This window comes from Filicampus tigris, chromosome 18 (assembly GCF_054856515.1).
Source record: "Filicampus tigris isolate MCC_2025a chromosome 18, RoL_Ftig_1.0, whole genome shotgun sequence".
Classification (NCBI taxonomy): domain Eukaryota; kingdom Metazoa; phylum Chordata; class Actinopteri; order Syngnathiformes; family Syngnathidae; genus Filicampus; species Filicampus tigris.
In genome coordinates this window covers 11,459,707-11,482,694 of record NC_141234.1, presented here as the reverse complement: position 1 = coordinate 11,482,694, position 22,988 = coordinate 11,459,707, and the positions used below count along the sequence as shown (strand labels likewise).

Here is a 22,988-nt window from a genome sequence, read left to right as displayed (position 1 = left end):
TTACACTGCGATCAACTATTTGTAGTGAATTTTAGAGAGCCACAAAGGTACTCTTACAGTTCTGCAAAATGTTCTCGACAGAGAAACCACAGAGGCCTGCCTGCACAAAGCTCAATAAAGCCTAATAAATCCTAGATTGGACCACCTCCCTGAGGAATCGCAGACCAAGACCTCATCAAGCTCAAACACACAGTCAGAGTGTTATTGGCTCTCTATGAAATTCTCTCTCTTTCACATACAGACATATAAAAGTGAACACAGACACACAAGTATCTTTCTTCAGCCCCATTAGGCCAGTTTACATTTAAAATATAACAACTGAATTTGATTCAACAATTATTTTGAGATGGTTACGTGTCGCCCAGTATGTTTTGGTAATTCTACCACTAACAATGCAAGGAGTCAAGCAATATTTCTTCATACTGACCCAAACAAATTCCTTTAGATTGAAAGGCTAAAAAGGGTCTCAAAACAAAACAAACAAACAAAAAAAAACAGTAAACACTCAAATAAAAACACACACAAAAGTCGGAGAAAAAGCAAATCACATTTGAGGAGTTAATCTTTGAATTGGCCTTTCACCTGACATGAGCTCCGGGTATTTTTCCACAAGTTATTTTGCTGTACAATAGTCTTGAACTCTGAGGGCCAAGCGTGTATGTGTTAATGCAAAATCCATCAGGAAGTTTGTGATAGTTTACATTCTAATTTATACTCCATGCCTGACATGGATCTGTCTTGCTGCCCTCCAATGGACCCCTTATCTTTTCCCTACCCCCATCATTTTCTGTCTGTGTGTGTTTTCTATCAAAGTGCCCCCAAGGTTGCCCGAGGTGTGCTGTGCCAGTAAAAATCCAATGCCACTGAAACTAATTAGCCATGCAGTGTTCCAGTGGCAGGCGGATCGTAACATTCGACTAAAGGTCAGAATCTGGAGTCGTAGTACCCCCTCTCATGCCCCCACTTACAGCCTACATATCCAGACTGTCAGCTCCACCATGTTAAACATTAATGCTGACTAAAAATGGCACTGAGGTTTTTCAGATATTAAAAAAAAAACTTTCTATTACATTAGCTGGCTAAGCTGTTTTTTCTTATCAGTATCATGGGCTTGTCTGCCATTTCAAAAATGTGTGCGTGTGCATGCGTGCGTGTGTGAGCGAGGGAGAGTAAAGCCAAACTGTTGCGTCACACACTTGCACTGAAAAGAATACCCCTGCCACGCTCGTTTGCCACTATCTCGATAGCAGGCACTGCTGAAGTGATGCATTTTTGACAGCAAACCATGTTGCTCCTAAAGGCTTTGAAAGATGCCAAGAAAAGCGTTTAAACTGTGGTTGGACCCCCTCTGTTATGAACTGTAATTTTTCACTGCCAGAATCTTGGCACATTTTCATTAACCTCCTAAAGTTCACACTTCCTTCTTGGAAGAAAAGACCTTTCGATTTCTGAATTATGTATTAAAACCACCACACATAATTAAAGTATGTGATGTTTACTTACCACAAGCACAGTATAATAATTTCATAGTTTCCCCAGAGCCATCATGTTGAAGAAAGTCATGATTGATTAATTCCTCCTACTTCAGAATAAGGATGCTATAAAGTGGTCCGACAAGCAAACATAAATACAATTTTCCACTTCGTTCTTTGTTTCTTTGTTAACAATTCTACCTTGGCCTGGATTTACAGGTTCCCTCTACAGAGTGGCAAAATCGTCAATATCCATTGTCCATTTTTTTTTCTCCAAATGTTCATTCAGAGTCTGTTGTTGTTTGCGTGAACTCTGCATATGAATTTAAAGGAAATGCCCTGCCAACTATAAAATACACACATATCTCGGTTCCAAAGCTTAAGGCTTGTCTTGAGCGAAGCTTATTTGCTCTGGGTTTGGAGTAAACTACAACTACGGCTTTCTCACAGTGTTTGGAATGACTTGCCGACAGCGGTTGAACGAGTAATTAACTGAATTGCGTACATGCTTGTTCTTTGTTTTATTCAACTGGATGGGTTTTAGATTCTTCGCAGCCATCAGCCTGATATATTGGTGTACAGACAAGCCAAAGCAATGGAAAGCAGCTTTGTTGGGTGTCCAGCCAAATAGCAAGAGGCCCTCTTAGTTGCCTGGCTATGATTGAGCGAGGAGGTACAGAACAACCGCTTCTGTGAGAAAAATTTCTTGGCCTCAACCAGCCAGGTTGAGGCACTGGGCCAAACCAAAGCTCAACATTAGTCCAATGATTTTATAGTCCAAACCGATGATTTTTCAGCCAAAATGTACAACTCAGCCTCAGAACCCAAAACTCTGCGGGGTAAAGCAGACTTTACAAGCCATTAAACCCTCCAATGATTAAAGAGACTCGTTTTTTCTTGTTTGCAGTCCCGGTTGTGGAATCTAAACATGGTTTTAATCAGATCGTTGGACAAAAGGTTGAAAGTTAGAAAGTGAGGGATTTTGTTCCCTCTCATTTGGATTAAAACAGACCACACATTTGACATTCTCTTCCCCCAAACATGCTCATTACTTCTCATTTGGCTCCTCCTACCTACCAGTCTGCTTCTCCTCACCCAATTTCCGATCCGGAGCAAGTACTTTCAATCACAACGACTTTCCACACCCTGGCAGCGCCTGATCAAAGGAACAAGGCGAGCCAAAGCAAGGGCTAATCACCATCAATTGCCCAGATAACCTCTCCCGTGTGTGTTGGTGGAATAACCCTTGGACAACAAATGTATGAGGTATGCTAAGTAGGAAAGTAAGGGGTGACCCTGAGACCACCTGTTTTGGGGAGCTGAGGCCTGCATACTCAACAGCGTCAGATTATTTCTAATGACTCTCCAAGGTCCACTGTTGACACTTGCTGCCTGGTAATCAGAGATGCCCCATGTGGGTTCTGTTTAAAAACAAACTGACAGAGGCGAGATTTGTGTGCAAAGGTGTTCTGGGACAGGTTCAAAGACTAAGACTGGACCACACACATTATATTGTACACATACACGCATGCTTGGAAAGACTCAATCACACTCAAAAAGTTCAATTATGACCTTGAAAATATGTGAAGATGGATGGATGGAGTTCATCATGTGTATCGGTGTAGACAAATACGTTTAATAGGATCAACACAATACTAGATATATGTCATGTGGTATGAATTAACGAGCAAATAAACCAGGTGTTAGCGGACATGACATACAGGGACAAAAAGCAACTTTGCATACTCACAAGTGAACTGTTGAGTTTATTAAGATTTTTTTTAAAATGAATCGCCAACTACTGACTTGGTGTACATATCTTGTGTATTATTTGTTTTTGAAGCTCGTGTGAACAGGGACTGTTACTGTATCGTTCTCTTGGTGAACTGGTAAACTTAGTTTACTGGGATGTTATTGTTTTCGTGTGAACATACAACAGATAGCTACAGAAATGTGCAGATTGCGACATGCTGAGCAGAAGCATCTGCTCTCCTTGGAACCAGAACAATTTTTAGGTGTAAAATGTTTGTTTTTTTTCTCACAACCTCCCTTTCTCATTTCACTCTCTCACACATAGCACTCTTTGTCACTTCCATCCTTACTTACTCTCCTTCCCACCTTATCTCTCACCTTCCATCGTCTATTTCCTCTTCTTTATGATGTTTATCTCTCCATTTATCTGCACCAACATTTTATTGGACAGACTAAACCGAAATGCTGAGCCTTCTTTCAAACAGTCGATGGTAGACTGTTGGTGAGTGAAAGAATGGATTTGACTTTGGGCAGATATTTGAAATCTATACCCCATAACTTTATCCATGAATGACATACACATACTTTCATTAATTAGTTTTGGTACAGAACTAAAATTGGATGCTGTGGCATTGTGTTCTGTGCAAAAGAATTACAGTATGTGACTTCCCTAAATGAGTCATTGATCGTGTAGTGGTACATTCACCTGACGTTTGTGCCGGCTGTGTGGTTTCAGTTCCCACTCAGTCATGGTATGAATGTGAGAGTGAATGGTTGTCTTTGATTTTGGACAAATTTCAATCCAGCTTTCATCATAAAGTCCGGAGACAGCGCTATTAAGAATAACAAATTACATTCTCATGCATGCCGAAGGTTAACATTCCATCCTTACTTTACTCGAGCTAACTGCTACAATTGATACCATAAACCATTCCATCCGACTTGATTGATTGCATAACTGGGCAGGCATTTCTGGTGCAGGGTTAAACTGGTTTCACTTTTACTTCACAAATACTTCTTTTAGTGCCTGTGTTAATAATCATGTTTCTTCAAACAAAGTTCATACAAAGTCCCACAGGCTACCATCCTTGGGCCACTTCTGTTTTCATTGTACCTGCTTCCTATGGGTCACTTGTTCAGCTGCTTTGATGAAATGTCATGCCATTCGAGATGAAGATGATACCCAAATCAAGTTCTCTTAAACCCAATAACTTGAACCAACTGATCTGCATCACAAGCTCTATCCCCTCAATTTTTTTGACCTACATAAAGTGCATGAATTTACATCCTTTCACCTGTTGCACAGATGCATATTATGCCTCAATCCCAATCAAATCTCATCAATATTCTACTTATGAGTGATCACTGTTTTGGGAAGACATTTTCCCCCGCCGAGACAACTGGTCTTTGGGCCCCCCTTAGGCCCCTCTGAAGTCATGCCCTAGGTGGGGCTCACGGGTGAGGGCCTAGTGGCCTGCATCTCAGGGTTCAGCTGGGTACAGTCCAAAATGGCAATGCGGGTCCACTTTCCCCATGAGCTCACTGCCTGTGGGAGGGGCCAAGGAGATTAGGTGCATAGTGACCTGGGTGGCAGCCCACGGCAGGGACCCTTGGCAGTCCGATCCCCAGCGACAGGAGCTAGCTCGTGGAATGTGCAATGGGACCTCACTGGCAGTTCCAAATGGATATACAGTAGTCGAGCTTGCCTCAACAGAGATTGGGCTCTGTCGTTATCAGGCCTCTAGAGAGTGGTTGGACTCTATTTCACTCTTGTGTTGCCCACGTTGAAAGGCGCAGAGCAGGTGTGGGCATACTTATTGGCTCCCTGTATGTTGGGGTTAATCCCAGTGGACGAGAGTGGCATCCATCCACCTTCAGGTAGGAGATCCGATGGTGGGGGAAGACGTCTGTCCTACCTGGCAGGCCCAATTGTAATGTGGGGGGTTCTGACACGTTTTCATTTTCATTGAGGCTACCAAGGCTTGTTTAGTCGAACTCAGTATTACAATCCCTGAATTTTTTTAGATGATGTGGTTCTGTTGTCTTAATCAAGCCATAATCTTCAACTCTCGAAGGGATGTTTTGCTGCAGACTGTGAAGGGGCTTTGAAATAAGAATCAGCACCTTCAAATTTGAGGTGGAATAGGAGATTGACAAACAGATTGGGGCAATGTCTACAGTTATGCATACTCTGCATTGGTCTGTCAATTTATTCACTGGTCGAGCTATGTTCCCAATATGACCTATGGCCACTAGCCAAGGGTTTCATTCAGAAATATAAAAAATATTAAGATCATATACTGGATTATGTTGGAGGATTAATAACAGCTCCAAGGCCATGTGAAGTACTCAGTGGTGTACTCATGACGTCAACTCTGTGGTGGTGGAGTGAACAGCTGCTCTGCCTTCTGCCAGGTGTCCGACATCTCGCCTTGTTTGTCTTTGTGCCATTGTGTCCAGCTGCCTCTCTTTTTGTACTTGAAACTTTACTTTCATCACTCCTCTTCTACTCTTATTCCTACACTCCTTGAAGCCATTCTTTAAATTTTAGTTTTTGAATATTTCACTCACATTTACATTGTTCTTTTTTTAAGAGCCACAATTTAACTCTGGGCGAAATAATGTATTACTGTAGTTGTATTGTGATGACCACAAAAATGGCATAATTACTGACAAGTTTCCAACACTGACCTGTCAATCCTGTAAACAGACTGATGTTTGTACAAACAAATGTTCAATTTTATAAAGGATGTTTGTTGCTCAATAATGTTCTACTATGTTCTAATTAGAAAAACATCTACAATGTGAATTTTACTTGCATCGTCATCAGAAGTGTCAAATTAATCGATGACTAATTGATTATCAAATTAACCGACAACTCATTTAATAACTGTGTAATCGTTTAGATTCATTGTTTAACTTAAAATTGTCCACACCCTCTAATTGCATTGCCTCAACAGTAATTATTCTCAGATTTCTGCAGTTCTTCATAATAACAGATTGATTATGCTTTTTGTTTAATCAAAATAAGACATTTGCAAACATCTGCTTTTACTTTGCAAAACAATGACCAAGCCAGCAGCTGAATTAGTTTAAAAAAGACTGGTACTCACTACATCAATCCCTCTAATGTGATATTGCTTAATTGTTAATTAATTGTACCAAATAAACAACAATAATTGGTTAATAAACAATAATCAGGGGTGGGGGGTCGTTTTGCAATACATTTTAACGCCAAATAATATTTTATTCAATTATTTTTATTATTCAATGAATTAATCCATTCTGAAAATATTCAGTAGTGACACCCTAATCGTGATATATGGATAAGCCCAGAGTTCTTAAGTTTTGGTGGCCCTTCCAAATAGACAAGGTCTAAATTCTTTGCTTCTTCCAACTGTCCAAATTTGGACTTTTATGCATGCAGTGACGCCCCAGTAACAAGTTGTGATTTTAGCCAGCTCTCCGTCTGCCCACAGAAAGCAGAAAGCCACTCCTTTTACCCAGATGCTGGAAACGGAATAAGCCTGGACCATTTCTTCTCCATTCAGTAATGGCATGTGGCATCCCAGCTGCCCTCTACATAACCCAAGAACACTAAACTCAGGTTCTATTTTGAAACATTCAGACAGCTGTCAAACAAACATTATGTTTCACACCCACCAATGTGCGCGCCATCTTAGGGTTGATCCACGATTGCATCAAAAGGATCAGCATGGGATTGCCCCTGGACAAAAGGAGAAAAATGAAGGATACAGAATAGGAAGGAGCAATGCTCGATTTTACAGAGATAATAAGAAAGAGACAGAGAGGAGTAGAAGCAGGAGATAGGAGAAGATGGATGAGGAGGGGGAGGGCTGAGGGCCAGCAGAGTCAGAGATAAGAGGCTGAGAGAGTGATTGAAATAGGATTAGCCCAGACAGGCCCTGCATCCCGGCCACAGCATCACAGTGTTAAACCTGCGCTTCACAGGGACTGCCTCTGTCACATCAAAGCTTCCCTCAGGCCTGCCTGCCATTGAGGCCACGGAGTCGTCAGCAGGGTCGTCCGCAGCTGCACACCACCACTCCATGCATATCACGCTCTTACCTGTATGTCTCCATTATGGGCAGGAGGCTGCTGCCTACTTCCACTTGCCTTTTCATCTCATAGCCGTGCTCTTGTCAGGCGCATTTGGACCAAATTGATGGGCCATCTCTTAAAATTCAGCGAGGCAAGGAGGAATGAGTTGGCATTTGAAATACTGTGTAATGCTTTCCCCAAATGTATGACAACCGTATCCCCATACTCAAACGTATAGTTATGCCCGGAATTATTCATACCCTGGCCAAACTTGGATTTAATATGACATTTGTGCGATGGATATATTCAGATTGGAAATGACACAAAGAAGCGGCTATGTCGTGTTTATAAATATTAATGAAAACTATTCTGCATTTTAAAAAAAATGTTTGATCATTCAGGAAATTAAATATTATGCACTATTCTAGGCTGCCACTATTCTCTAGCACAATTGCGGCATTTTAATCAATAAGAAAATGTATAATGTTGTTTTTATAGCACCTGTCCACATTAAGATCAAGAGTGAGCTAGTCAGTCTCATGTAGACCAAAAAACATTCACACTCACATTCAAGCCTATTGATTGTTTTGTTCTTGAATGAACTTTAACATGTCATGTCTTTGGCATGTGAGATGAAACCAGTGGACTCAGAGAAAGTCCCTTGCAAGCACGTGGAGACCAGGAGAGCCCGACCGCAGATTGGAACCCAGGGCATATTGACTGTGATGCAGATGAGCTAACAACTATTTCACTGTGTGCTTGATAATTAACTTTCCTTGTCAAAAATGTATACCTCTTATTATGTAATACCCAACAGTCTTACCACATTCTTGTTTTATATCTAGCTAAATGATACCTATTTGTCCATGCCTAGCTGTATACTAATATTTTTTACATCTGCATTTTCCTTAAATGAGTAATTTATACGTCACACTGTAACGTGAGTAACTGCTGCCTCATATTAGCTTCACAGCAAAGCACAAGTGCCTGACCAAGGGAACATGTACCACTCTGTATTTCCTGTTGTGCTGTGGCAGAGAATACAGATGCCTATTACCAATATGGCCTGTTTATCTACTGAAGAGTGACAATCCACTGATTGTCTGTGTGTGTGCATGTGTGCGTGTACTTATGCAGTGTCTGAATTTGTAGGAACTGGTAGTTTTCTCTCTCGGAGCTCATCAGTTCAGAGACACCACCCACCCCACCGCAGCATGCAGTAAATAGAGTACCCGCCACTCGTTGAGAAATGGCACAATTATCCCCCACTGGTGAAATATGGGCCTGGATGCTTCACTGCTCTTTCCACACAGAACATGTGTGTGTGTGTGTGTGTCTATTCATCACATTATGGGGACACATTATAGATTTGTTTCCACAGTCACATCATGGGGACAAAAAATGGGAAACTATTTTAAATTATTCTGGCGGCTGCTCCGAACATGCTTGTGAAGTTTGGGTAATTTAATGCTTTGAATGATAAGTGATCCCAAAAAATATTGTATTTATACTTATATACTGTACTTATGCTCACAATGACCTAGCTCCATCACTGGTTATCATGGTGATGTATGAGACAAGGCTGCCTTCTCAAAAGAGTCTATACACACTGTATGTATATGGATATGTATACTGTATATATGTAAAAAAAAATGGGCACAAGCAATTGCATATCTTTAAAAAAATATATGCTGCACTTCTGGGTTCAGTGGTGCCAGTTTGTACTGGGCATGCCCTCTAGCAGTGGTTCTTTATGACAGTACTTGGCATATTTGGCAAAACTTTCTCCATGATTGTCTACCACAGATCCCCAGATACTGTCAAATCCAGAGCACCACCTGTACCTCATTTTGAAGATATTTGTCCCAGCAAGGTCATTAACGATAGGGAGGTAGATCTTCATGCGACCGCCTCCAAACCCTATGCACTCTAGCCAAAGCCCTCCATTGTTGGTTGGAATGTTTGCTCACTGTATAATATAAACCCGACTCAGACATATTGAGCAAGTTAGCCTCAATCGATGTAGCGCTCACTCATCTAAAAATCATTATAGCAGCAATCACTGAAACAGATTTGGGTTTGGTCAACCTGAGGGAGCAATGTATATCATTCAAATTCCACTTATTCAATCTTGCATTAAAGTCCTTTATGGAGATGACACTACTTTTGTCTCTTAGTCAGAACCTGAACTATAGGCCCTTTGCTGAGCACTGACATACCGTATGCCTGGCATGTCCCCTAGCGCAACACAGACAGCTGTTTTGGTTGTCCATCCAACATTGATATTCCCATACATTAGCATAAATAATACCGTGGCAAGAGTTGAGAAGTTCACTTACCTTGGATCTGCAATAAACAACTCCAACAGCCTGGAAGAACAACTAAATGTGCGCATTGGCAAAGCTTCAACAAGTTTTGCAAACTAAGCAAGCATGTCTGGAACAATGACTTTGTGACAGCTCAAAGTCAAAGGTTTACCATGCTACACACTTATTTACACAAAGAGGGGATGGCCAATCTAGCAGAGGCACAGGCTCAAAGCCTTGCACCCTGTTTGTTGACAGTTTTCAACATAACCTGCAAGGATTGTATCCCAAACATTTCTGTTTTGGAGAAAACCTGCTCTTCTGATTTACATTTGCACTCACGTCATCTCTGCTGGGTTGGTCGCTTTTGCAGGATGTATGACCCACATTGCCAAAACCTTTTTTTTCTTCACTGTCTCAGATTCTAGGATCTTCTCAAACATGATCTGTCTGCCTTCACAATCAATATGAACAAAAGGTAAAATTGTGCATATTAAAGACAATCCTGGTATTCCGCCGTTGCAGCTGCAGTCCTCTGAGGAGTCATATTGTAACTTTCTGGAAGAGAGATATATGAAATGTCAAGTTGACACAAAAACATTTTTTTACCCGCACCAGCTCCGGAATTGAAAATATGTTTTGATCAGAATGCCATGTACTAATATAACCACTTAACTTCTACACGACCTGTATGGTATTAGACCTTTTGAAAAATGTTCAGTGACTCTCAGAAATGTCATTGAGCAGCATGTGCATTTGAAGTCATCCATACTTGAGCTTATTAACCTCAAGTGGCTTCTCTCAGTGGCCTTTAACAGTAGCGCTACTTTACAATTCCTAGTACTAAATAAATGACTCCAAACAGAACGGCAGCGAGTAGAGCGCCATATTGTTGTCCAACCACATTGTATCAAGCATCAGTTTCGTCAGTTAGCAGCATGTGCTCTGAGGCAGTAAGTTCACATTGAATGGACTTTATTGTGAAGCCACACACCAAGAAAAAATAGCCAGTTGAGCCCCAGTTCAACATAGAAAGACAAACAAAAGAAAACAAGGCACAGTTGTCACGTGGCGAGCACATCTGCCTCACAGTTTTGAGATTGCATTCAAATCTGGGCTTCCTGTGTGAACTTTTCAATTCTGACACCAGTAACAAACAAATCAACAAATGGCAATCAAAACAACACTCAAACCTTGCAAAGTTGACTACTGTTTACGCAATTACTTTTCTGTCTCTGCAGGTATGGAAAGATAGTGTCAACAAAGGCCATTCTGGACAAGAACACCAACCAGTGCAAAGGTAAGTCATTTTTACCTTGTACAAGACAGAAAACATCACTACCAACTTTGGAATATATTGCTGTGATGCAGGTCGAAGTACCTCACTTCTTCGTTATATGGACATATGATTTGGTTGACAGTTTTTATGTGAATGCTCCGTTAGTGTTTGCACATTTATTGGTGTTTACATAGGTCCTGATATTAGTGGCTCATCACTAATTGTTTCTGGAGCAGACATTGTACACACAGACGTCCTTGTACTTCCTCGAGTACAAGACCAATTAATGAGCGAACAAACCAACCAGTATTGGATCAAGTTAATTGCTATTATTGTCACACTCACGTTCTCGATGATTCCTCAGATGTCCTTTTCTTGTATTTCTTTCTAATCTATTCTTTTAAATGTATTTATGTTGTTTTTTGTTTTGTTTTTTTTGGATCAAAATATGAACAGTATCATAGTCTGATTGTGTTTGGAGGTTGTGTTTCTGCTTTCCATGCGGTCCCCATGGGTAAAATTAGCATTAGTGTAACTTGGATTTTTGGTTAGTGTTACATGTTTGAATGTACTGTACTCTTATAAGACCAATTAATGAGCCAAAAATGTAGTCAGTATTAATGCATTAAATTTATCATCACTATCACACTCATGTTTCTTTTCAGCCGTGGCAACCATGTATCAATAAATACATTTGCTCTTTGTCATTTTGTGTTTAGCTTCTAGCAAGTCTGTTTAGTCTTAAGGGGTGGGGGGGAGTGACAGAGCGAATAGAATGATTGGGGTGAGTGTGCGGCTTTGCCACTTGCCCTGAGGTATCAAGCAGCACTGTTTAAAGGCGACTGACATTCGATCATATAAATCATCCTATAATTGCTTTATGTGTGTCTCAAAAACGGTGGCCTTCTAAAGTGAACTTGGCTACTTAACCCACACTTGAGTTTATCTTACCATGTATGCTTGGGGTCAAAATGTGGTTAGAAAGAACCACTGCCTTTTCGAAGAAAATATTGGGGAGTGGGTGATGCTGGTGTATTAGGCATAGGAGAACAAAAACAATGCATATCTATTTTATATTGCGACACTTGGCGATGTAGATGCAAATGGTTATGAATCAATAATAAATAAATTGTATTAACTCATTATTAAATGTCATAATGTTGAGTGCCATAGAGGAGCAACTACTCGACAGCCTGTAGCTCACGTTATGTGTGTCAGTGTGTGTGCGTGTGTGTGTGTGTGCATATATATATATATATATATATATATATATATATATATATATATATATATATATATATATATATATATATATATATATATATATATATATATGCTGTTAAAAGATTAATCACGATTAATCGCATTTTTCAACTACATTTATTACGAACCCTTGGAACGTTATGTACTTGAGTAAAATCTAGGAATTAATGTGGAAAAAGTATATTTCAATTCAAAGACTGTGTCTAATATCTTCCTTTGATCCTTGAATACGATTATTTTCCTGTAAAATACAACAGTTGAACGATACACCAAAGATGTACAACAAATATGGTATTTGAATTTGGCTGTGCAAAGTGTGCAAATTATTTTGGATTTTTCAATGAGCCGTAAAGTAACTTTTTAAGTAAAACTGTGTAAAAGTCCGTATTTGCGATTAATCACAATTAATCTTTTGACAGCCCTAATATATAACTAACCCTATATATATATATATATATATATATATATATATATATATATATATATATATATATATATATATATATATATATATATATATATATATATATATATATATATGGGTAGGCTGTGGCACAACATTCAGGACTTTGCTATGTGTGTATATGTATGTATGTATGTATGTATGTATGTTTGTGTGTGTATATATATATATATATATATATATATATATATATATATATATATATATATATATATACACACACACATACACGCACACACACGGGTAGGTTGCGGCACATATCTATGACAAAGTGAAGAGTATCAAAAGGAGGGATATTCAAGTGGGTGGTGTGTAATTTTACTGGTTTCAACATAGAAAAAGTAAGAGTAAGGGGAGATTTCTAGGATGAGGTAATAGCTTGAGCTTGATCACAGGTTACCCTTCTCCATTTCAAGCTGACCCAAGTTTTACTCCTCTCCACTTCGCACTGTGTGGTTTCCCATGAGTCACCCTCCCAGAATGCAGCGCTGCTGAGATGACAGGAAGCAAAAATATAAGCGCGCATATTTTATGAGTGGAAAGGATGGATTGCGTCTACTGAGAGCGGGTGGTGGACAGAGGTGAGATATGTAAAACGAGACAGTGAGAGGGCTGTGTAACCTTGGAAAGAAAAAGATTGTCATTTTGCATGTGAAAGAGGAGATTAGGTGAAAGGAGCCGAAAAGAAACGGAACTCAAAATTGCAGTACCCTCAGAAATTGCGGTTAAATGCTTAGAAATAATTTGGAATAAATGGAATGATTTGGGGATTATACACCTGGCTAATACAGTACAGCAATCCCTAGATATAATGCAAATATTGCCCGCAGGGCTATAAATCCATGTCCACAGTATTTTGAAAAATGCATTCTGTGTGCATTTTGACCTTTTGTCCACACGTAAACAGTTTTGGGCTACTGACAACAAAACTTTTTGTTAAACTCTGACCAGGGTAAAGACTTTTTAAAAGTCAGTTTTCAGTGTTTGTGTATAGCTGGGAGAAATATATTTTAGCTTCTATTTCCTGCTGTTATATGAAACATAATATTTTATCTAACAGTAGAACATGGCCAATAATGCTATATTATCTGCAACAACTGTACTCTGTGCAATGACAAACCATACAAGGACATATTTGTCCTTGAGCTGATCCTGAGGTCCTCTGGCGCCGGCCTTTTATTTATTCCAAGGGTGAGGACCAAAATGCATGGCGAGGCTGCATTCAGCCATTTTGGTCCTCACCTTTGGAATAGCCTGCCAGAGGATGTCAGGTCTGCAGAGACTGTTGATATTTTTAAGAGGAAGCTCAAGACACACCTTTTTAGTTTGGCTTTCAACAACTTTTAAATAATTTATCTTTTCTTTTGATTGAAGATAATTCTATGTTTTACTTTGAATGTTTTAAAGCACTTTGAGTTGCATTTTTATGTATGAAAAAAGCTATATAAATAAAATGTGATATTTTAAACATGCATTGGTATTATAAAACTGATCAGTCAGCAGTCTATATATTCACTCACTGATTGTCACACAGCACAATATAATGTATACTGATATGCATGAAATCAAAGGCATTTATCAGTCGGTTACGGAATCATGGAACTGCCAATGTGGAGTAAACATTTTTGACTGACAGATGCGTTCGAATATATTTGCAAGTACGTATGAATCCAGCAGATCCAGCACGTCAGCTAATGTATCCTCTGCTTCCAAACGGTTCTGCGAAAAAAGAAGAAAATCTGAATTAAAATGTGAATCTAGAGATGAGTTACCAGAATTTATAGTGTAGAACACTTTCCGAAAATGCTGCTTTGTGACCCTTTAGGGAGGGCCGCTGCAATTCTTGTCAGAATGAGCCTAAAAGTCACCATGTGATGCAGCGGACTTGAGCTGTCAGATGGCAGAGTCTGTCAGACCTGTCAGGCCACCAATACAAGATGTAATGAATCGTGTTTTGTGGACCACTACAAGTACGTCACTTGAACGTCATTGTTTTTTGTTCATGCAGCTGTCTGTCAAGTCACACACACACACGCACACACTCCTTGTTAATATCATGTAGACGTTTCAGGTCCATACTTTAGAGACGGATTCGGGTCAAATCACAGAAAATTCATTTTCAAAGAGCAGTTCATTTCTGAGTTGTCTGATTCACTTGTTAGAGCTGTTGGAAGTCTGGTCGAGAGCTGTTAGTGTCTGTCTAGGGTATAGGGAGAACGTGGAGCAATCGGTCCTCCTGACTGGCGGTCAGACCATTGGATGAATTTATGGCGTGTCAGAAATTTCATGGCCCTTGACAGTCATCCTGAACGGCTGAAGTAGTTACAACTACATTTCCTCAATGCTCAGCTGTTTTCCCTCACTGAGCAAAGCGTACTAAAATCACTTGATGAATCATGTTGCATGTTAGTGTTGTGTCCTCCGTGAACGATTCGTTCAAACGAACAATACTGTTGAATGTATTGAGCGGAATCGCTTCATGAAATGATTTATTCCTTCTTCAGTTCAGTTGAGCTTACTCAGCCGCGAATGTGCCGGCGTGCAACTGTCACCTGCTGTCACTCACCCATGAGTCTTAGCAGAGTAACCAATGCATGCGGGTGGGCGAGGGATGTTACTGAATGTGACTCATGCACTGCAAACTGACTGATATGTATCAGTCAGTGAACGACCACGCAGACTAATTTTGCCATGCGTGATTCGACATGTAGCGCTTCGTTTCTTCGTGACTCAGTTGCTATGTGCATTGTGCCACCAATAGTTAGCGTTCGAGTGCTAGCATTGTACTGTGTACACCAAGTTTAAGAGAGTCTATTATTGAGCCAGCGTGGTGCACGAACAGAGAGCAGTTTATTTCTTAGTCCTCTAATGAGAAACCAATAATGCATGTAAAAACATGTCTGTGTCCCAATGTCCATGGTCTCCACTCCACTTTTTCAAATATTCAGTGTGTCTACTCATTATATAGGAACAGTGTGGACAATATGTTGACCATTTTTGCTGCAAACTGACAACATTTGGCTTAAATCTCGAAAGTAGAATATGTGATGAGCTCAGTATTTCAGATATTATTTCCAGTGGTTACATCTGGTAGATAGTGAGAGACTATGAACCTAATTTATTCCCTTGGTTAAGAATCACTTCGCCACATTTCTCATTGCTTATGCAATGAGAATGATACCAAGGATTATATACAAGTCAATGGATGAAGCTCTACACTGGCTCCTCAAGAATGACAGTATCTTTTTGTATGGGGATTTTAATACCAGAGTGGTTGCATAGAGTGGAGCACTTGGTAGTGTTGAGACTACACTCGGATTGAGACTACTTAGTCTCTGCTCTGAGCATAACTTGATCATAACCAACACTATCTTCCAGCATAAGTCTAAGTACAAAACATCATTGATGGACTCTCTCCAATAACATTGGGGCCTGATAAGTCACCTAATTTTCAGGGTACTGAATACTGGACAGATCACCATTTGATCTTGGTTTAGGTCCACACGCACATGCTGAATCAATACTGCTTGAGATTTGCAATGTGGCTTTAGGAAGGGCATGAATATTGTAGTACTGACTTTTGCAGATGGATAGGTGCAAAGTGTCAAGAAGAACGCCAGTTTCTGTTTGGTCTTGACTGCTCGGATGATGATATAACAAGGGTCTTAGGATAAATATCATACAATACCATAAAAACAGAGGTAATAATGCCAATGGAGTAACAACATCCAATCGTCTTACTGCTTACTCGCAAACAACTATCTTTTGTGGGACAAATAGCCGGACACCATTTCTCTCTGAAGTTAACACCGTTGATAACGAGGTCCAGAACAGGATTAAGCAAGCTGCTTTTCAGAGACTACAAAACAAGAACCACCATGTTCGCACAAAGGCTGCTGTCTATCAAGGCATTGGCAACACCACCCTCCTCTAGAGTGTGAAGCCTGGGTAAATTATAGTCACAACATGAGGGCCCGAGCGCTTCAACACAACCTGGAAGGCACCTGGCTCATTATGCTATGTGGCTCATTTTGAAATATTCACAAGGACAAGTATTAGGGCAATTACCACCCAGTACCAGCCACAAAGGCTGAGTCATGTATTAAGTATGGCTTCAAACTGGTTACCTTGCAGAGTGCTGCTATATGGTAAACTGCGCTATGACTAACAATATGCTGGATCCAGGAAATGACTATACAGCCACCATGATTCACCATGAGAAAAGGACATGATCATCGAACTTGTGCTTTGAGGCAAGCAATTTGTACTTTGATGTCAATCCCCCAAAGTGTTCAGTCTACAACAAAAACAAAGGACTTAGACACCCTGTTCCAACACTTTTGCGCATATATGCACAAATCAACTCAAGTTAGTTGCCCTGCTCACATACATGAACACACATTTTACATCAGTATGTTTATTGACAGTGCACCCGAGTTTTAAGATAGCTATAAAGCCCAGTCTGAAGTACCACATCACAAAAAGTGCACATCAAGACCATGTAATACACTTCTCCCACGCACTCAAACACAAAGAGTGCAAACACACACGCACATCGAGAGAGACTAATCATACCCCCGCACTGCCTGAGGTGTACTGTGCTCTGGCAGGAGTAGTGGCCGTGCAACAGATCTATCAATCCTCCTGCTAACATCACAGCTTGTCTACTTCTTCTGGCCTCTCTCCTCCTCCATTACCCCGTGTTTCCATGAACCTCTCCTTCTTTCTTTTGACAGCATTCACACACCACCGCTCTCCCTACCTTTGTCCTTACACACGCGCGTAAAACAAGAGATTCATTTGTACTCTTTCAAGGGTACATTTCAGAAATGATTTAGCGTGAGGGGGAGAAAGGTCATGCAAGGTGGATGCTCACCCTGGGAGCAAAATTTCAAAAGAAACAACACCGTAGTAGCTGCAGTGAGAATATACGTTTTTACAGTGTCCGATACCTTGCTTCCACGTATTTTAATACCCAAGTCTTCAACTTTAAAATGTCGATTTTGATTTCTATTATCCTGCCACCCTAGTGAGGATAAGCGGTTCAGACAATGGATGGATCTCTTTTATATCCACCACTACTGTATCTAATATTGTTGCTGTTACCTTTTGGCTGGTACTGTATGCTCCTGCACAGCGTCCTTGCGTTCCATTCCTATGACACCAAACAAAGGTGGCGTCTCTGTGATGAATCTGTGCTAAGTCATAATTACAGTACACATTTGTATATAAAACATTTCTAGGGCATATGTATAAAGTAATAAAATGAAAACAGCAACACAAAAATAAAAGAAAACAACTCTTAACCTTTACGCTTGTAGTTGGCTTGCATTCTGAAAGAGCCGCCAACTCACACTTTTTGTAATCAGGAAATGTCATCGTAAAACAAGGATCCCTTGTTCTATCCTTTCTTTTTTTTTTTTTTTAATTTTACACCCATTCCCAAGAATGATAAAGTCACGTGGCAAGTGCAGTGGTCTTACTTAAATGATCGAAAAAATCCCTGCTCGTAGATGCAGAGAAGAGACTGCAGGTCCACAGGTTAGGGAAAATCCAAGCTACTCCAACATATTTAATACGCATACTGTTGGTAATAAACAACAAAAAAAAATCAACGCACTACTGCTTAGATGCCAGGTCTTCGTGGTATAAAAAAATGACATGACAATAAATAATGTTATAACTTTTTCCACCACAACTGTGACCTATAGTATAAGCTGTACTCATCAATTGAGGGAAAAAAAAAAACCTTTTAGAGAGTTGTGTAAAAATAAAAAACTCTTAATATGATTGATTCTATCTGAACACAGTCACTTCCCCAGTTATTCACACACTTGTGCAACCACATCATCTTAGCTTACTCTGCTGTCTGAAGCCAGGTCAGCATTGCAAATGAGAATCTGTTTTCAATTGCTTTATCTGAATAAATGAAGGTTAAAAAATGATGGCAACGGAATCACAAAAACATGGAATTTCAAACTATCCAGGCCCATAAACACTTTCCTTTGGTCTCGTCCAGTGCTTCCCAACCTTTATTCAGCAAGGCACATATTTCACCTCGGAATTTTCACGGCAAGCCATTTAGCAAAACAATCCACCGAAATTGGATATACAGGTTAATTATGTACCTTCAGTCATCCAATGGAAGAGCTTTTCATTGTTTTGCTTGTTACTATATGTAGTTGACATCCATAAATTAACAAAAACATATTAGAAAATAATGCATTTTATTCAAAATAATTGTCATTGGATAATGTTCCGCGGCACACCTGATGATCTCTCACGGCACGGTTGAAAATCACCGGTCTGGTGAAAACCGGTAACAGGAAGTAATTGTGTAAATAGATTTAGTGCTGTTGCTCACTGTGGGTCAGAGAAAGCATCTCACAAAGACATTTTTGTCCCTCAAAGCATGGTTGGATGAAACTGAGAGGCCTGACCGCATCCCATCAAACACCTTTGCGATTCCGGGATTCTTCTGGTCCATCGTCGGTGACCATAACATACTGAAAATGTTATTGATGCAAGAGTATATAAAAAAAAAAGATAGGTTTCATATCCTGTTGGTTGACATAATGGAAATGTCTCTTTGCAGTTTTTCCACTTATAGTGTGTCTGCTGTGGCATCCCCACATTCTGGAAGAAATAAAACAGGAGATTTTGAGTTCCAGGATCAAGGATGACTGAGGGAGAGAAAAAGGAACCCATTGTAAGAAGCCCGGACCGCTCATTTGCCATCCGTAGCCATAAGCGCCTCTTGAAAAGGCGCCAGTGTTTGAAATAAAGCAGGGCAGACCAAATGGAGACATTTTATTTTCCTCGCCAGGGCCTGGAGACTGAGGAAATGACCTCAACCCTTGAGAGGACCTCCGCTTCACTCACTGGGAGATAAAGCTCAGAGAAAATTCAACGGTCTGACTGATGCTCCGCGACATTGGGCCGTTGCACTGAATTGTGGGAAACAGATGAGATGTGGAGTCTCTTGAGGCACTTTTGACAGTAGTCTGTTGTTCATTTTTTTGGGGGCGCCTTAACTTGCCATTCCTTTTCAGCCAGAAGGATGGACACACTGCACATGCGCTGCTGCAAAGCGTCGTTACAAAACTGAAACTTACCTTACAAATCTGCTCAAATTTCCACCAGCCATCATGTTGTTGCTGATGCGTGTTGTGGTGATGAATTTATAGTATATGTGTGTTTTTCTTGCTGTTCTGGGCTGCACATGGAGCATTTTTATGACGCAATTTAAAGGCCTGTCGGATACTTGACCACTATAGTCCCAAACATCACTTCCCCTTACCACAGACTCATCTAATGGAGAATTATAGCCAATGGACATTCTATAAAAAAAAAAAAAAACACACAAATTTATTGCTGCATCAGTGGGCGAGTGGAGACTCTGAGCATAGGACTATTGATGAATGAGGTGGGGCTCTCTAGAAGAGCCTGTTTGGCTTTTTGGGAGGCAGGAGGGGTGGGGGTGATGGGCGATGGCAAAGAAAGCTTTCTGCATGGGTTATTGGTTTCTCATTAGAGGGCTGAGATATAAACATTTGTCTATGTTGTACACCGTGCAGGTGCAATTACGGACTCGCTTTGCTCGCCCCTCTGCCCTTTGAAAGTGAATTATGTGCGCGTAAGAATCTTGTTTGAAGTTAGGACCAAAACTGACCTTTTACCCAAATCATCTAATAAAAGATAATAATTAAAGAATAATCCCACTGAGGGTAACAGAAGGAATTTGAATATTCAGTCTATAGCAAAGAGATGGACACAAGTCACAACTACATTTGGATAACAGGAAAATCCATTTTTTTATGTTTGTTAGAGTACTTTCATGTTTTTAGTCTCTGGTATATTATCTATTACTTCTACTGTGCCATGGTGGGCGTTTCAGGATAACGGGGGTGTTTCCTTGACACCTCCCTGACACAACTGACAATTTGTTGGCCGAAAAGAAACGCCACTTGTCCCTGCCTTTGTATTGGTGCGGGGAGTCTAATGCGATTTCGGTGTATTTGATCGAGGCGCAGACAGACAGATTCTGCGCTCTACGGATATGTGACGTGGGTGTCATTGCACTCCATTCATGAATATGACAAAAGTGTGCATTGACACCTTGTCATCATTATACATATCAATTAATTGAACACATAATCATTATTCTTATCATCTTCATTATATATTTAAAATCACACTCCCGGCCAACTTTTCACCATCCGCCTATACGTATAAACGTACTTTGCATGCTTCGACCTTCTGCAAGGACTCCAACAAATCAGTTCCTGCTTCCACCATGTCAAAGACTGTGTGCCTTTCGAGCGCCTATTTTAATGGGAATGAGAAGAGCTGCTACCATTGGCTGCGAAGCAAGTCGGCTGTGGTCACGCCCACAACGGCGCAGATTTGCTGTGTGCATCCGCGCAAATACCTCAACTTATTGTCGCATGCGCTTTGCACTAGGCATGAATATAGAACCATATGTGTTAAATATGACTCGGGCAGCCTTCTGAAATTGGCAATGATGTGTATTATTATTTACAAATACGTAATGGTTAGTGCGATTGGCTGGCAACCAATTCAGGGTGTCCCCCGCCTACTGCCCGAAGACAGCTGGGATAGGCTCCAGCATGCCCACGACCCTTGTGAGGATAAGCGGTATAGATAATGGATGGGTAATGGTTATATTGAGTAGTTAGCACATCTGCTTCAGAGTTGAGGTATTCCAGATTCCACCCACATGCATGGCAGGTTAATTGAGGATAGACCCACTATGTTTTTTCTCCACATGGCAGAACATTTCAGGATTGTCAGGAGAAGAGAGAGAGGCAGTGAATGCTTGCGCTCCTGCTTACGTTCCGTATTAACGATTGTAATTAGCAATTGCTCAGGGATAATCACATTGATTTGGACAGATTCTGTATGCAAAACCTCAGTGGATAACACCCGCAGCCTTTGTTAGCACCCTCTAATCACGCAAACACACAATCCCTTTTCTCAGCTCTATTCCCCCCTCTCACTACTTCCTTCCTCACCCTCTCCCCATTTCTCCACACCAGTAAGTTGGCCCCTGACCAAGTAGGCGTCTGATTGTCCAAGTTTGTCGTAAATAGAAACAAATCAGGCCATCAGGTCCACATTCCTTTAGCGCTGACCTTCCGCTTCCTGTGCTATTTTGCGTGCCATGTGGGATGTTCTCCGTATGTGATTGCGTGTGTATGAAGGTCATGGTGAGGCGACATGCATCCGTCACAGAATCTCAGCTCAAAATAGAACATGGTTTCCCAAGGTATTTTTCTCAAACAGGTCCATTACAATTTGGGGGGATTAATACGGGGTCCATTTATTATTGCCTCCCTCTTTGTATTATTTGTTGACGCATGTCAAAAAAGTAATTTCTTATCCTGGACTTTAATTGTGGCTGGCACTACAATACAAGACCTGACCTGCCAGAATCCTGGCCCACACACAACCCATAACTAATGATCATTTTCTTGATTAGCTGAGGAAACTAAATCAGAAGTGTAGAAAAGAAAAAGGCTAATGAGCTGAAGTTGGTCAAGGCTTCTGCTACTGGATTACAAACAAACAATTACCTAGAGACAGGTGGTATAGCTGTTCAGATGAATGGGGCACTTTTTATTTATACACATTTGAATGTTTGCTCTGTCTAGAGATTTTATCCTTGTTCCCGGAGCCCTTGAATTCCATTGATCCGTCTTTGTTCAAATATTTAGCTTGCTCCCTCACCTTGCAGTAAAGCTTTCAGGTGTGGAACCTGATGTGATTACATTGCTTATTACAAACCTAGTGTGTATAATGTGGTGACACCGAAAATGGCAGAGTGAATTTTAATATTATTTGTTGACGTACACTCTACAGACCGCTTTCACTCTTCTGGGAAGATTTTCTTCACAATTGTTGAGTGTGTCTGTGGGAATATTTGACCACCCCTCCAAATTCGTTTGCGATAGGTCACTGACGTTCTTCATCCCAAAGGTGCTGTTTATTTTAGTTGTTTTACACAAAACTCATCCAAGCATGGCTTGTCATGTCTAAATAGAAATGCCTTCTGTTTCCACTCAGTTGGGACTAGGAGCATGGAGCTAGGGCTAGTATATGGCACACAGTTGGCAAAGAGAAAGAATCACACATCTTCATGGAGTCAGATTTCCTGCTGCACATCATCATCATCATCATCTGCACCATATTGAACACCCTTGAAGGGTTGATTGCCAATCAAACGTCTTGACTTTAGCACGCTTTAAAATCAATCACAACTGCATACAAAGTGCTGTAGATAGAGTAAACACAAATATAATGACATACTTTTTTCAAACATTGGCAATTTTACAAATTTGAAAATCCCAATCCGTCGTGTTCAAACTCTG

General features: G+C 40.5%; 1 protein-coding gene across 9 annotated transcripts in view; it reads left to right on the top strand.

Moving 5' to 3' along the window:
* rbms3 (RNA binding motif, single stranded interacting protein) overlaps window positions 1–22,988 on the top strand; it is a 292,172-nt gene that overhangs the window by 119,356 nt on the left and 149,828 nt on the right. For all 9 annotated transcript variants that reach the window (XM_086014736.1, XM_086014739.1, XM_086014741.1 and 6 more), the window contains one exon: window positions 10,834–10,892. In XM_086014736.1, the coding sequence (XP_085870862.1) occupies window positions 10,834–10,892 (59 nt within the window). The remainder of the gene's footprint in view (window positions 1–10,833; window positions 10,893–22,988) is intronic.